Source organism: Podarcis vaucheri (assembly GCF_965113315.1).
Source record: "Podarcis vaucheri genome assembly, chromosome: 1".
In the NCBI taxonomy this organism is placed as follows: Eukaryota; Metazoa; Chordata; class Lepidosauria; order Squamata; family Lacertidae; genus Podarcis; species Podarcis vaucheri.
Window position 1 is genome coordinate 35,236,429 of NC_138759.1, and position 17,468 is coordinate 35,253,896.

Consider the following 17,468-nt stretch of genomic DNA (forward strand, 5'->3'; position numbering starts at 1 on the left):
ATTGCTTTAAAGGGAAGCTGACTGCAGGTGAAGTATTCCAAGAAGCGAGGGAAGAACTATTTCCCTCAAGACTGAATAATTCCTTTGGAGGGCAGTTGCTCAAATTAAGGAGTACTGAAGGTTTTTATTTTATTTGAAGCGTCTACTTTTATTGAACAATTTACCAATAAACAAAACAGGTAGCATTTCAGCATATTGCCTGCTCATATCTTCAATGATAATTACTATGCATGGGGAATTGCTACTGAAATCTGTGTGTTCATATCTGCCGACTAGATTCATGGAAGGGTAAGAGCAGGCTTCCTCAACCTCGTCCCTCCAGATGTTTTGAGACTACAATTCCCATCATTCCTGACCACTGGTCCTGCTAGCTAGGGATCATGGGAGTTGTAGGCCAAAAAACATTTGGAGGGCCGAGGTTGAGGAAGCCTGGGTAAGAGTATGTTCAAGAGTTCTTAACTTTCTCAGTGTTTTCCTTACACCTCTGTTACCCCTTAATTTGTCCATTGCAACTACAAACGAACCATTATTCTGAGCCATGAACTTAAGTCCGTATTTTTCTGTGTATAAGACGCCCCCATGTATAAGACGACCCCTATTTTTTTAACCCGAAATTAAGTTGTTTAGCTTTTTTGGGGGGTGGGAGAGGTCACTTCCACCAATCGCTCACCCGCCTGCCCGCCACTGCCAATCGCTTGCCACTGCCGATCGCACACCTCGCTGCAGCCGCCAATTGTCTGCGCAATCGCCGTCACCAACAGCCCACTTGCCACAGCCGCCAGTCGCCTGCCCGCCTCACCACAGCTGCCAATCGCCTGCCCATTTGCCACAGCCAATCATCAGCAGGTCTTGCCGCAGCCACCAATCACCCGTCCAATCGCCGCTGCCGATCTCCTGCTTGCTGCTGCCCCCTCTGCATTCACTATCCATGTATAAGACGACACCCAATTTTTGCCTTATTTTTTTTTAAGCAAAAATCATCATCTTATACACGGAAAAATACGGTACATTTAACGTGAGTGTTCAGCTTTATGAACTTGGCAAAAAAATTGAAAGGGGGCATGCATCCAGGGAGAGAGACTTTAATAGTCCCACCCACCATTGAATCCAGTGTGTTTTGACTATGCGCAATTTTGACATTAGGTGCAATCCCTGGAATGTAACCACGTCATAAGTTGCAGGCTTGCTGTATATAGGCAGGCATTTAAAGGAAACCAGTCTAATAAGCATACCTTCAGTGAAGAAGGGAAGTGATAAGTGTAAAAATGTTAGAAGAAAAAGCATTTAAGACACTGCTTTTTTTGCAGTTATCGCCCCTTTTCTGTTTGCATATCTCATTCTTTAGTGACTTCAGAGTACATTCTTATGTAATTGCAGTCCTGTGTCTTACAGCCGAGAGACTCACAAAATCGCAGTATTTTATGTTGCTGAGGGACAAGAGGATAAACACTCCATTCTTACTAATACTGGAGGAAGCCAAGCCTACGAGGATTTTGTAGCAGGCCTTGGTTGGGAGGTACCTTTTTTATTGTTCTTTGTAGTCATTCAGGTTGACTGTATGTTACCATTGTAATAGTAGCTACTGAGGAATTCATCCAAAGACTGGTGAGAAAGAACTCTTGTGTCCCGCAGGCTAGAACATTTGTCCAGGAGTTGATATTCTGCCTGGTTCACAAGTTGTTTATAGAGCTTTCAGGAGAATGGAAAGTCGAGGATACCAGCCTGCTGCCTGAAGTGGGATTTCCACCCCCTCTCCATCAGGACTCTCAAAGTGATATAAAAGGAAGAATGCATAGTCTTTCCTAGGTCACTTTCCCCTTAAAATTCTTGTTTGGGTGGTGGGATATGAGAAATTGGGGATAGGAGGAAGTTGGTTTCACAAACATTCTGACAATCTCTCAGAAATATGCTGTAACTTCCAGCAATTATGCCTGTGAAATCTGCTAGTTCATGTCCAGTGGTAGGAAGATAGTATCTGATTGGTTTACTGGTCCTGATTGTTCAGAATCTAGGACCAAAATATCATGTAAGTGTAGGAGAAAATCGGCTCCATCTTGCTGCACAAATGCTGCAATTCATATATCTTACCATTATCCCTAGATAGGGTAACAAGAGGATAGCTGAAGGGTAGCTATCCTCCAGCTGGGATCTCTGGCACCTAGAAGTGCAAGTACCAGCAGGGCAACAGCCAGAGAGTTGAAAGCAGCCATTAGAACACTAATTGTGTGTATGTTGATGTGGCGATGGAAATAACTGCAGAGGACATTAGACCAGAGCAAAGTCCTCTTCAGTACTCTAGGGTTACAGTGTGTGCCCCTCCCAATGTTTCCATCAAGTTCTTCAAAGCTTAATAGTTTTAATCATCCAAGTTCTCAGATAGTTAAACTGAAACCTTATTTACTGGCCAAATGAATCCTGGAAGAACTAGGTACAGGGTGATGGTGTATTTGAAGGTTTGCCAGAATTATACAGACTCTGTAATCAAGAGCATAGCTAGGAACATGCCTTAGGATAGAGAAAAAGAGTAAACAAATCAATGAGGCAAAAACCCTTTGCAGTGGCCACGCAAGAGCTGCCTGAGTGTCCAAGAAGTGTCCCCTGCTCTTTGTGGCAAACCACATCCTCATCCCACACAGATCCCATCTACACAGGTTGAAACACAATGTGTATCTGCACCATATAGTAATTGACATTAAGTGTTTGGGCCTGACCAAGAGTGCTGTGTCAGCCCGTGCTGGGGAAAATCAAGGCCCCTTACCCAGGCATGCAATTTGCATTTGGTGCCTTGTAAAGAGTCCACCAACAGAACCATAAAATTACATGGCAAGTCTTCAACTAGTAGCATGCCTGCTGAACAAATATTGGGTTCAATACTAGTCAATAGCTCCCAAGGATTTCTTCTTCCCATCTCTTCTTTTTCTTTGTATATGTTCAGTATTAAAAGGATATATTATTTTTCCTTTGGAATGAGCTGACGGCATGCCCTGTCATGGGTACATGGAGGTGATCCTTTCATTGGTCTCTTAGGTCTTGTCTTCTCGGCAAATGGGACGTATTAAACCATCAGGCTGGCCTCACGCCATCTATTTTCTGTCTCTATACATGTGTTAATGGTGCAAATAGGAATAATCATTTGGCACCATAGAATTCACATTTTAAACATGCCATAGAAATGATTCTGATAGTGTTTCCACAATTTTGCCACCCTTCTTCCTAAAGCCTCTTTCCTCTAGGCTCTGAAACTGAAAGTACTAATGTGTCAAGTATGTTGGGGTGCTCTCGTGCTTATATAGAGTTGGTTGGCTTTCTGTTTATTTCTGGTTAATTAGGATCCTTTGGTACTTCAACACAGTAAAGTGGTAACAATGGCTCAGTTCACATCTAAGTGCTTTATATGCTTTTCTGAGAGGCATGTGTGGGACTTTATATTAAGCTTTTTCTAATGTGATGATGATTTCTGTGCTTTTTAGGTGAACCTCACAAACCATTGTGGTTTTATGGGAGGGTTGCAAAAAAACAAAAGCACTGGACTGACCACTCCATATTTTGCTACCTCTACTGTGGAAGTAATGTTTCATGTATCAACTAGAATGCCTTCTGATTCAGATGACTCCTTAACAAAAAAGGTAGGTGTTTTGAAATTACCTTATCCTTTAGGTTGATAATAAGACCAGGGAATAAAGAACAAATAATTTATTCAAGGGTTCGAGATCTTATTGCGGCTTTTGGCTGTTCATACCTGTTGACAAATCAACTCTGCCACGTTTCATCACAGTCAATACAGTATCTTGGTGCTTCTAGATAAGAAGTATACTAGTCTGATATAAATTTAAAGGATGCTTCCTATCATAAAGGAGCTTTGGTACAAAGATCCAACATGTTTCAGCTGATCCTTTCAATAAGAGAGGGCCCTGTAGTGCATTGTAGCACTCAGCAGTGTACACACTTCCACATATATTGGAAGACGAAAGAAGGAGGTATGAATATTGTTGCCTGCTCTATTTGCCAGAACAATGACTTACAGAGTTCTAAATCACATGGGGGAGTCTACACATTTGCAGAGCAGGCTTCCTGCTTCAGATCCCAGCCCCGGTATACGGAGGGAGGCAGTGCTGAATGATGGCAATGCAAAGGAGTGGGAGTGTCCTGCAAGCATAGCCCCACTCAGTTCATGAGATTCTAGGATAGGACTACAGTTAAGTTCAACCATCTCCGTGATCTTCTGGGGCCCATCTAAAGATCTCACTCAGCTATTTGTTGTAGTGATAGGGAATATGTACATAAGGACAAGGTTGGATCTTAATCAACTCAGACTTTATCATACACACAATTTTTATTCTGTAAACCACCATGCGATCCTCAGATGAAGGGTGGTATAGAAATATACTAGACCTTCCTTCTTCCAAGGATCATGGGGCAGTTTGCAGTATAAAAACACAGAGATACATAGCATAATAACAAACAGAAATATTAATCTCCCCCCATTCTGAATTGAATTTTCATGAAGAATAATTGCAATCCCCTATGTCGATCATGGATAGGATTCAGCAAGTTACTTATACCTGTCAGCTGAGGGAGTCATATGCTAAGTTGGTCAGTATAACCTGCTTGAAGCAACATATGTTTAAAAGTATGAAAGAGAACTGTTTCCAGACTATCCACCCATTTCTTTATCTACCTCCAAGGTATCATAAAACTGGAAAATCCAGGGTATTTAGAAATTGATATCCCACAGAGTTGCCAGAGGATGCACCCTTCATGCTTAACATCTAAAATGTAACGTGAAACATTTAAATATATAGGTATGCAATAATTAAATGTGTTTGCAGCCAACCTCTATGATCAGCAAGTACCAGCTATTTTCAAACCTCCCTAAGAATAAACTGCTCTGCACCATTGGTATTTTTTCCCCTTGTTTAAATTTAATAAATTCCACATTAGTGGTAATAAGTTGAGACCTTGAACATTTGCCCTATTACAAATGAACAATTGGCTATCATTAGACTGTGCCCCCTCTATTCTGTACATATATCTTCAGATGTGCTAATCCATTCAGCAGACACATTAATGAGCGCTGGTTGAAGTGTAATATTGGAAGAAGTGAGGCCAGTTGACCTCAGCGTGGAGTTTAATACTTGTAATTGAATTAGATCGTCAACAGTTAGTGTAGAGAAATAGCTATGCCTCTGGCTAGCTTCAATTATTGATGACTCTTCATTTTATGTTCATCCTGTAAATAATTTTCTGTATTATTATTTTTTAATAGACTTCGTTCTTTAAAATTTTTCTTTCGTATCCTGAAAACTTGTGCCACACTGCTAAATATTTTTTGTAACTGTTCAAGATGACCTTGTCCAAGCTAGGCCACACTTCATAAAGTGCATTCAGGCTTTGGTTGGCATTAAGATATGAAACACTAAACCATGGTTTAACCTTACAAGAACAAGCCTCACTGTGCTGTATGTTTGCACCATCTTCCTCTGGCCTAGCCATTAGATGATTTTACATTTCTGGGTTTCAAAATGACCTTTGTTTAACATGTCATCCAAACCCTAAGCTGTGGTTAACCTTCACTATGGTTAGTTGGAACAATGGCTTGAAATTGGCTTGTTTCAACTAATCATAGTTAAGTTTAACCACAGTTTCTCAAGGGTCAGTCTAACACTGAAGAGAAAACTTCCAAACCCTTTCAAACAGTTGTGCCAGAGAAGGGGGAAGCATGCAAGCCTGAGGCTCACCGTTGCTCTTTTTTATAATCCAAACCAGTCCTGTGCATCTTCTGTTGTGCAACACTTCGTGAATGGGCTACGATAAATGAAACCAAGCTTTTAGTTTTGGACCCTTTCCCCCATGTACTAGATGTTCATGTAGGTTATTTTCCACATTTTGGAGCTAAGTTGTAGACAGTGGCCTATGACTGTGTGTAGGTCACAGCTTCTACTTGTAGATAGCAATTCTGAACTGGGCGAAACACTTAATTCTTAATGAAATAAATGGGACTTAATCAAAGGCATAAGTTCTATTAATTTCAGTATAACATTGATTTCAGTGCACTGTAGGTTTTTTTCTGCCTGCAAAATCAGTGCATATTTTTAATAAATAACATAGATATAGAAGCCTTCTTGCTTCCATACTTGTTCTTTTGAAACATTTTCAATCAAACTTTTCCTTAAAATAGTAATAATAAAGTAGTATCTAATGAGATTCATCTTTGAATAAGAATGGAGTTGTCTTTCTCCCCTTCCCTTCATTTTTCTTTTATTCTGTGGAACAGCCATCACAGATCTAACACCACAGGCTGGGTTTTCGTATATCATCTCGTACATGATACAGTGGTGCCTCGCAAGACGAAATTAATCCGTTCCGCGAGTCTCTTCGTCTAGCGGGTTTTTTGTCTTGCGAAGCAACCCTCTTAGCGGATTAGCGCTATTAGCGGTTTAGCGGCTATTAAAGGCTTAGCGGCTATTAAAGGCTTAGCGGATTAGCGGCTAAAAGGCTATTAGCGGCTTAGCGGCTTAGAAAAAGGGGGGAGCGGAAAAAAATCGGAACACTCGCAAGACGTTTTCGTCTTGCAAAGCAAGCCCATAGGGAAAATCGTCTTGCGAAGCAGCTCAAAAACGGAAAACCCTTTCGTCTAGCGGGTTTTCCGTCTTGCGAGGCATTTGTCTTGCGGGGCACCACTGTACTCTCCCGTGAAAATTATTGTGCCAAGGCTAAGCCATAAGTAGTGGTCTGAGATGAGCCATGAACCAGGAGAAAGGAATTCATAGTTAAATGTTGAAGCCAGAAGATAAGACTTGAAGAACATGACAGGATCAGAAAAACAACCAAAGAATACAGAAACCCATCAAATACATTGTTATTTATGGAAGGTTTAACTGGAGCAGGAAACTTATCTTTCCTGCTTTCTTGTCCATGAGGATCCAGTGGCCATACTGGGTGGGCAAACTAGTTCTATAGTTCACTGCCCATGTAGACGCTCCAACCTGTGGTGTAGTGGCTCACCACACGAGGCAGCCAGAAACCGTAAGTCTATCCATCTCAGTCATATCAGCTCTAATTTAGGAGCATGGGTGTGTTTGCTGTCTAGCCATCCAAGCCCATAATCTTTTCTATACACCGTGTCATCCACTCCAAATTCCTTACACAAGATTATGAAAGCATAGCTTCATTTCTGAAGCTGGAGCCTTTTTTACTGCTCACACAGCTAAAGACAAGGAGCTAGCGAAGCTGCATAAGCAATATCTTGTTTCCAAGCTGCATGGATAAAACTTACTCAAGTACAGTCAAATGCTGACTCTGTGACTGAATGTACATTTCGGGTTTTAGAGACTCGATGGGGGTGAAAGAGGGAATTCTAGACAGCCTAGTTATCAGATTTGAATAACAGGGTACAAGTGAAGAAAGAATCATTCGTGTAAAAAAAATGCTTCCCTAGTTGCTGAATATTCACAATCAGTCTGTACACATCTGGAGTGGAGAATCAGGACCTCTGGTTCAAATCATGCACACTTGGGATGGTACTCAACTAAGGTTTTTTAAGAGTAGACCCAGTGAAATCAATGAACCTTAGTCATGTTCATTAATTTTAATGGGCCTCTTATGAGTAAAACTTAAATGAATACCACCTTTGAGTATAACCAATTTTATCTTTAGAAGTGAACTACATGCCATACATATCTGAGTTGGGAATGCTAAAGGGCTTGGGCCTTCTCTTTTTATTCCTTTGAGCAATACACTCCCATTTTATAAAACTAGCTGTTTTTTGGAAGTGACCCTTAATTTCAAAAGCTATTTGCTATGCCTCATGGACAGTTGCCATTTGAGATAGTTAAGCATGAATCCCCCTTCTGTATGCCATATTTGATGTGTTGGGTTCCTTAGATTCCTGCTATTATGTGTGTGCATGTGTATGGTTTTATTTTTCCTCTTTTGAAGATTTATCATAGATACAGTCCCAGTTCTTAGCAACACGTGTGCTTTCAGAAAACTTTGTTTTCCTCTTTTTTCTTCCAGATTCCATTTTCTCTCCCCTAACAAATCACCAGAGCACTTTTTAACCACCTACCCCTGGTATTAAAAGCAGTTTGGCAATTTAGCACAGGAAAAGCTTCCTGAAGTCAGAACTGGAATTACAAAAGCAAAACCCTTAGCTAGTTCATGGCCTTCAGGAAGTTGTAATGTCTTTTCTCATCCGTTCTTTAGATCAGTAGGTTCTACACATTACTGGTAATTCTGGCAAGAGTTCAAGGGTTAATGCAATAGATAAATAAAAGGAACTTTCTGTAAATTGAGCCCTGCATTATTTCAGTTGTCTTCTCTTTCCAAAACTAACTTATTTAATTTTTTTAAGTAAATACTTGAATTCTTCCTGCCAGTGTTCTTTGCTTTTACTATCGTTTATTACTTCAATTATACTTCGTATCACTTAGAACAATCTGCCATTTGGAAATCTCAGTATAGCCTGCAGCTTAGTATTAACTCTGGCTGGTATTGTAACATGTACAGCATATGACATTAATGTATCAAATTAGATTTGATCGTCCCTTCTGGTTATATTTATTTCACATTTCTTTTGTATTCAGTTAACATAAACTTATTAGGAAAGCTGACACATGGTGATGGCTATAAAGTAAGAATGTTTTAAAGTATTTCGATTTTTTAAAATGAAATTTCAGATATCTCTGCTTTTCCAATTTGTTGGTTTGTTCAGTGATGGAGTAGAAATTGTAACCCTGTGCTGTAGCAGAAGAAATAGTTAAACTAATCTTCATTGTTGTAGATTACCATTCTACCTACAGTAGTCACAGACACAGGACATTATGGTAGCACAGTGGCGTAGCGTGGGGGGTGCAGGGGGGGCCGGCCGCACCGGGCGCAACATCTGGGGGTTAGGTGGCGCAAATCCACGGGGTAGGGGGCGCAAATTACTTGCCTTGCCCCGGGTGCTGACAACCCACGCTACGCCACTGTGGTAGCAACCCTTCCTGCAGAAAGAACTATCAGTGGTGAAAAGAGAAGTTATAAAAGAAAAGCAGTGGTGGCGGCAGAAGAAGCCCTTTTTTTCTGGGAAGTTTTGTCTTGTACTTGGTCAGGGCAAAGAGGCATTGGCTACAATCACAATTAGATAGTACCCAGGCACAGTCCAGAAGACAGATACAACAGTCTTCCCCTAAACGCTGAGTATTTCAACATTTGAACATCTTATGAGATGTTTGTGTTTTTGTTTCTTGTTGTTGCTGATGTTGCTGTTAAGTGATGTTGTATTCAGTGGTTTACAGAATCAATAAAATTGCCACAGAATAAAAACGAAAACCTAGTGTGACAACAGCTACACAAAAACTTGTATATCAAAAAGTCAGATTTAGACTGAATAGCTGCAGATCAAAACATCCACTAGCATCATATAAAAACAAACTGAAATAAAACCTGCTTTCTGAAAACTAGTAAGTTGGGCAACTGGTGAACCTCCAGGAGCAGAAAGTCCCACAACTGTTTCCTTCTATTCCTCTTAGGTTTCTGGAGGTACCCTTGGGCCTGGGCTGATGAAGTTCCATTTGCTACCTTACATCTTACCTTGGGACCCAGGGTAAGGGGGCTTTTACCCTCCCTGCAGTCCCAGTCCATATAGGAAACCTGTGCCTGCTATTTGCATGGGAAAATTCCAGTGGAAGGCTTTTTTCTCTAATGCAAATAGCAGGTAAAGGGGGCTCAGGAAGGTCAAAGGGTTAAATCTCCCTACCCCCAGCAGCAGGATCCCAGTGGAACAGCCAAGACAGTCCAGGGCAGTTCCCCAGCAAACATCCTGCTCCCCTTGCCAGCACCAGCGCTACCCTCAGGGCAAAGGGTGAAGGAGTCGGCTGCTGATATGAGGCAAAGAGGTTGCTTTTTAGAATGCAGCTTTTCTTTGTTTCGTTCCCAGAGCACCAGCCATGCTCTCTCCCTATTGTTGCCTCCACGTGTCTTCCTTTCATCCACATCCTCCCCACACTGCCAGCACTGTCACCCGCGCCCCTAGTTGTGGAGGGGAATGAAGGAGAGAAAGTTAAGGGTTGTGCGAGCGAGCTATAACAGGAGAAAGGATTGGGCAAGGTGTATACATGGAATTGGCAGAAATGACTGGCAGAATCCGAGACCAGGGAGAAGAGTCGGTGGAAGAAGATTGGAAGAAATTTAAAGTATATTTACAGAAATATTGCAAAATTAATGAATGTTAGAAGGATGCTGGAATAAAGTTATATGGCTTTAGCAGAAATGTTATAAACAATTAAGTAAAAATAGATTGTTAATGGACTGTTAATGGACAAAAATAGATTGTTAGTGGAAAATTTAAGGTTATATTGTCTTAAGATAAATTATAGAACGAAAATTGAGAAAGATGGAAAGGATTTGCCGAAATAGCTAATTGAACTAGAATACAAAAAAGGGAGGTGGGAGGAGGTCGATGAAACAAGTAAATGAAAGGTAAAGATACAGAATATTGGATGTGTTTTTAAATGTTTTTGTTTTTCTGGTTGTTTTGCTGTATTGTTTTTTCTTTTATTTTTTGATCTATTGTAAGGTATTGTTTTATTTTGTTTAATTTTTTATTGTTTCTTTTTTCTGTAACTTTCAAACCTCTAATAAATATCATTTTTTAAAAAAGGATTGGGCAAGGTGTAAAGGGAGGGGTTGGCGGGTAGGCTCATCCCCTATTACAGGGGTCAGCAAACTTTTTCAGCAGGGGGCTGGTCCATTGTCCCTCAGACCTTGTGGGGGGGGCGGACTATATTTTGCAGCCCACAGATGCATTTTAAATAAAAGCACACCTTCTACTCATGTAAAAACATGCTGATTCCCGGGCTGTCCGCGGGCTGGATTTAGAAGGCGATTGGGCCGCATCCAGCCCCAGGGCCTTAGTTTGCCTACCCATGCCCTATTATATAAACATGCAAATTCTACATTAAATGCAGCTGGCAAGCATCAATTCCAACTATGCTGTTTGTGAAAAAGTACTTTCTTTTGTGTAACCTGAATGTTCCAACATTTGGTTTCATGGGATGAGACACACACACACACACACACATTCTTGTGTGAGGTGGAGGGGAGAGAGAGAGACTAGTAAAATTTTGATTCTTAGAAGCAAAGTTCAACTCACTAATCATTGTCATTCAAAATTGTTTCACTTCCATATTTTGGGTAAGAATGTTCATAACAAACCTAATAACTCTTGCCAAGTTTTGTAATTGTTAAGGCAAGAAACTGTCTTATGTCAGTCATTAGAGGACCTTAGGAAAGCAACTATGTGTGCTGGAGACTTTCTTAGAATAGGTGACAGTCAATTATGATTCTTGTGTGTGTGAAATCAAGTAAATGGCAACATTCTAAAATACAATATTTGGAATCCTTACTTTGGAGAATATCCCATTGATGAGAGTGTGGTTTGCTTATTAGTAAATTATTAGTAAATATGTGTACGATTTCACTGCTAGAGTTAATATTCAAAGGTTTTGTCTATGAGAAGTATGTTCTCCATTAGTTCATGATATATAACAGTGAAAGCTGACAAATTAAACTGAAGAGCCAAAGCTGAATCAATGAGATACTTAGCTGAAGAACTTGTGGGCAACTTGTTTGTTTAAAACTGACACGTCTGATTTTTAAAGTTCTCTCCTCATCTTGAAATAGTTTTTTGTTCCAGTCTTAAAATGAGACCCATTCAATCTAAAATGGGTTCCATCCTCTTATCTTAGTGATTTTTCAGATTCCGCACTATTTTACATCCTTTTGCATATTTGTTACTTTTCTTGTTTCAGCTAAGACATTTAGGAAATGATGAAGTTCACATTGTCTGGTCAGAACATACGCGAGACTACAGAAGAGGAATAATTCCTACCGAGTTCGGAGATGTGCTCATTGTTATATATCCAATGAAGAATTATATGTTCAGTATACAGATTATGAAAAAACCAGAAGTAAGCTTTTTTATTATTATTCAATGCAGTTTTATCCTTCTCTTCAGGGAAAAGAATCTCTTGAGTGGCTTATATAAGAGCAAAAACAAACAAGGCAGTGCCTAGACTTTTACAATCTTTTTAAAAATGGCAAAAGAGGAAAAGAGGATGGGGAGAGAAAAGGAAAGTAAGGAAATTCAAGCCCTAATTGTTAATGTTACAAAATTATCAACTTAGATGGAAACATTTCATGGAGAGGAGAAGCCAAAAGGAGCTGGTGTCTCAGCAGAGCCAAATGGCTATAACCCAAGGGGATAGTAGCTGCTAGAATTATGTACTATGACATTTAGTTTATAGCAGTGTGTTAGGGCTGTGCAAGAAGTAGAAAGGGGAACCGCATTCAAATAGTGCTTTAAGGTCCTGGCTAGTAAATTTACAATCAGAGTTTCTCATTTCAGACATCATGGGAGACTTTAGTTTAAACTAACCAGGACCAGTGCACCGATGAAAGGAGGCGGCAGGGGGAAGAAGTGAAAGGAGAGCATGATGTCCTATGCTCACTCCTTGCTGCTACACTATTGTTTAGCAAGCTGAGAAATGTATGTCTAAACCAGGCTTGTGTGCATAGATGCCAGAGATTTGTGCAGGAATGTTAAAGACAAGAAGGATTCTTGGCACAGTATTCAACAAATTGTTTGGGTTGTAGCATGATAGTACCAACTATCATTTGGGTGACCGGATAGATCCAATCCAGTGTTGGTTGTGTATATTCCTGAGTCAGAGCCTATATACTTAGCAGATGCATACAGCATAAATGTGTGCCATTCCATGCTAAATCAGGACTCTCTTTTTTTAATCATGCAGCCATATCCCAACAGGTGATTGTGATTGCTTGCTCATTAGTTGTATGTTAAGATTTCTCTAATGAACATCGGGCCATAAACTTATATTAGCAATTTTCTTTCAAAGTAATCATATCCCTTCAGCAAATGTTCCCCTTCTCCAGTCTCACTCAGACTTTGACCTTCAAGAACATGGCATTCGTGATCATTATTTGGTTTTGGCATTAAACTAAGCCTGAATGAGGTAAATTATTCAAATGGTTATTAAAGCAAAATAAGGAGAAGGATTATTTCTTGCTGATAATATCAAGTGATCATATCGGTATACTTTTATAAGGTGCAGCATCTCTTAGAGTATTTTGAATAACTACTGTGATTAACTGAAGGTGAGAAGAATGATCTAGCTGAGCAATCCTTTGTTAATGCTGATTGCTAATTGTTATAGAAAAGAATGATTTAATGGCCGGCTTTCTCAATTTCCTGATTCAGGTCCCATTCTTTGGTCCATTGTTTGATGGTGCTATTGTGAATGGAAAAATTCTTCCTATTATGGTTCGTGCAACAGCTATAAACGCAAGCAGAGCACTGAAGTCACTCATTCCATTATACCAAAACTTGTATCCTTTTAAGTAAGACTACAATCCTGTGCACATCTACCTGGAAGTAGACCCCATGAACACAGTGGGACATATTTTCAATAAATCCATCAAGGATTATTCTTCACCCCATGATTGATATTGAAGAGTTCAATAAGTGCAGGGGTTTTGTGAAAAAAACAAAAAGCAAAAGCACAAGGGTAACAAAATATTCAATAGAAATAAAATATAAAGCTCAACTGGATTAATGCATTAACAGTACTTAAAGATATGTTTGTAGTAGAAGTACTGTTGACATATTTTTTCCCCTGTAATACTAAATTTATAGTAATAGTCTTCTCCTTTCGTTAGGCATATTGTCATTGGGGGGAAAGATTGTGCCATTTTAATTCCCTGTTGCAAAAGGAATTGCAGCTTTTTCCCACCCACCAAAGAAAGAGTGAACTGGTTTAGATGTACCACTAAACTCCTCACACCTATGCCAGAGTAACAAGGCTCCCTAGGGAAGACTATACTCATTCTCATAATCCTGAACTGTACTTTTGTTGACCGAGGAGAGGTGTGCATGATTGTGTGACACACATGGGATGTTAAGCTGTTATAATACCAACATGACTGCATATTTTTGTAGAGAAGTCTGGAAACAGTGGTACTATTTTGTTCAGGAAGTGTTCAATAGCAAATCAGCATACATTGAAATGAAAACATGAGGTAAGTCAGTTCATTTAAAACCAGTACCGTATACTTTGTAAAGGAAATGTTGATTAAAATAGGCAGATGTCTTGCACCCTATGTACAGCAGTAAGACTGCATTCACATTAATGGGAGAAATCTGGTGTCAAGTGAGCACACTTCCACTCTCACAATGGAACTTCATCATCCTTCTCGCCCCAAAACAAAAATCTACACACACACAGACCCCACAGCATCCCCTCCCCCAAATCTGCATTCAGCTCCTGACCTTCAGAGCAGATTTCAGGTGCATTCAAAAGACTGCACTGGGTAGGAGAGGAAGAAGAATTCCTAGTGCATCAGCCATAGCTTATCGGCGCACACACAAACGCTGTTGGATTTCACTTGGTGACTCCAGGGAAATGGGTATGGGAGGACATTATCTGCCATGTTGTTGATGAATGAGATGGGTAAAGGGAGACCAGGATGTGCTGCTGCTTCTTGCTGAGGAGAAACATAAGAGAAATTTGCTTAGAAATAACCAACATACATTATAAAATACATCTGCGTGTATCCGCTTATCTGTGGAGTTGTGTTGGTCCTTCTATCTACCTTCTTAGAGGCACCTGTCTATGCCTTAGCAATGCCACATAAAATAGTTTGGTAGATCTGCTCAACTTCATTTATCTTATTAAAATTCAGGAAATGCTGCTAATAGGCTAATTCCCCCCACCCACCCCCTGTTTTATTTATTTTATTTATTAAATCTGTATACCGCCCTTCATCCGAAGATTACAGGGTGGCTCACAGCATAAAAATACAAAATGAGAACACAAAATGCATAATAAAACAAAAGCATTCCACAAACAGGGAGCCACTGCAGAAAAGGCTCATTCTTATGTTGCCACCCTCCAGACCTCTCATTTTCTTATTAATAATAGTCTTATTCAGCCAAAGAGACCCTTTGAGTCTTGATCCCATACCCAAATAAAATCACATTTAAAGGTAAAGGGACCCCTGACCATTAGGTCCAGTCGTGGACGACTCTGAGGTTGCGGTGCTCATCTCGCTTTATTGGCCAAGGGAGCCGGCGTACAGCTTCCAGATCATGTGGCCAGCATGACAAAGCCGCTCCTGGCGAACCAGAGCAGCGCATGGAAATGCCATTTACCTTCCTGCCGGAGTGGTACCTACTTGCACTTTGACGTGCTTTCGAACTACTAGGTTGGCAGGAGCAGGGACCGAGCAATGGGAGCTCACCCTGTCGCGGGGATTTGAACCGCTGACCTTCTGATCAGCAAGCCCTAGGCTCTGTGGTTTAACCCACAGCGCCACCCGCATCCCTAAAATCACATTTGAGAGATAGCAATTGCATATGCTATCTGTTGATCTGCCAAGCATTGCAAGCTAATTTGCCCCTTCCCCATTTTTTCCTGTCTAAGACTGGTGAAAGATTGCTAGCAGTAACGTCACCTTGAGGCTTGGAAGTTTTGTGGTTAGTAAGAGGTGTGTGTCAAGTATTTGCAGTTTTCCCTGATATTAAGGGGCTCCTGAATTGGTATGTTAACTGAATAATAAAATTTCAGTGCTCTAAACATAATGTGATACTTAATATGTGACCATCCTGATAACAGATTTTCACATGCCAGAGTTTTTACTTGCAGCTTTTCTTTTGCTTTAATTTCTACATCTGATTATGATTATAAAACAGATATTGAGACACTGTGGGCAGATGAAGTAGCTGTAAACTTATATATTTTAAACACTGATAACCAATATCTTTTTCACAGTTACCTAGAAACAGAGATAATTTGGAAAAATATAATCACAGGTGATGCATTGTAAGCCTCAGAATAATGAAAATTCTAAAAAGATTTAGACTTACTTTGTGCCAATAATTATATAGATGTGTCAGCTATTTTATACCCACTAAATAGTCCTGAGATTCCAAAGCATAAATTGTGTGATTTATGCTCATTAAAAGTAGCCTGAGACTTATCTTGGGCACATCTTGGCTAACTATGTACCTAATGCTGCTCAGTAAATTACAAGAGTATATTGATTGGCATATGCTGCCTAAATCGATCGCCCTGACAGCCAGAATTACAGTAATCTGTCAGTATTGATGACTGTCTTTCAGGCTTTGAAACCTCTTCTTCATTTGTCTTGTCATGCCTTACTTGTTTCTGAAGTGCATTTTCTTGCAGCCTCCAGTTTTGTCATGGTAGGTACTTTATAGTCCTTTTTTTTTGTCCCTCGAGACCAATTTATTGGCTTGATCATGCAATTAGAGGTAAAATACAGCACTAGGGAGCATGGGTAGGCAGTGTTCTGCCTAACAATTGGACCTTAGGTGTAGTGTAGGCTTGTTCTCAACCATTTATTAGTTACCTGTTGAAAGAGCAGGGTTTTTTGTTTTTTTTTAATAATGACTAATTCCAAAGCATCACTTTAAATGCCTTTGATTTTAAGCACTAGACTACTGATTGAGTAGACATTTGTGATTGGTTTTAAACTCTTGTATTAATGCTTGCCATATAGATTGTCCACCTATGCCTTATTACAATTATTTAGGGATTTCTACATTGATTATCCATATATGTGTGCTTGCTGCACTGTTGGGTAAGGGCCATGTAAATGTTTTATGCTTTGTATTCTCTCCCCTCTGCCCCCCCCCCCCCGCCCCCTGGTCTCCCATGGCTCGTGCTCAGAATGAAACATTTTAGATAGGTAGAAATAAATAAAGTAATCACAGAGTGCTCCCCGCTGTACAAGCAGAAAATCTGTTGTTTTTTTTCAACTGAGAAAGCAAAAGATTTTAAAGGGGGAAAAATGAAGTAAAATTGATTCGTTGTACTCATCTAATTTGCCATTCACAAAGTAGAGAGGTAGTCTGCAATCTTTGCTCCATTGCTAAGCAGTGTGTGTGTGTGTGTGTGTGTGTGTGTGTGTGTGTGTGTGTGTAAAAAACCCCACAAAAACCTTGTTTCAACATGTTTTTGTAATGTTTATTCTTCTTAAACACCACATCCAAATATCCCTACAATTACCAAGGCTTTTTCTAAAGTGAAATGCGCAAGATTGAATGTTGTACTAGATTAGTTTTAAATCTTTTTGAGGGAGGAATTGCACAATATCTGGAAAATACTGACTGCATGAGAAATCATTACACCTGCTTTGCCCCAGTGTTGCTTAGAAGAAATAGAAAGAACGTTTTCTAAAAAATGTATTATGAATGTGCTACATTTTAGTGCGCCATTTTAAGAGCATTTGAATAATCTAAAATGTGCATTTGTGCTCATTTTATTTTTCACATGGAAACTTCAGCAAAATATAGGGTTTTAATACTGTTAAAATATAGTTTTAATATATAAAAATATAGTTTTAATACTGTTACTGCCTTTTAATATTGCTGTTAGAACTAA

At 39.8% G+C, this 17,468-nt stretch overlaps 1 protein-coding gene across 11 annotated transcripts in view; it reads left to right on the forward strand.

Annotated features, from left to right (window-relative positions):
- Positions 1–17,468, forward strand: part of RALGAPA1 (Ral GTPase activating protein catalytic subunit alpha 1) — a 129,522-nt gene that overhangs the window by 90,303 nt on the left and 21,751 nt on the right. For all 11 annotated transcript variants that reach the window (XM_082213280.1, XM_082213284.1, XM_082213286.1 and 8 more), the window contains 4 exons: positions 1,393–1,516; positions 3,471–3,626; positions 11,796–11,954; positions 13,265–13,392. In XM_082213280.1, the coding sequence (XP_082069406.1) occupies positions 1,393–1,516; positions 3,471–3,626; positions 11,796–11,954; positions 13,265–13,392 (567 nt within the window). The remainder of the gene's footprint in view (positions 1–1,392; positions 1,517–3,470; positions 3,627–11,795; positions 11,955–13,264; positions 13,393–17,468) is intronic.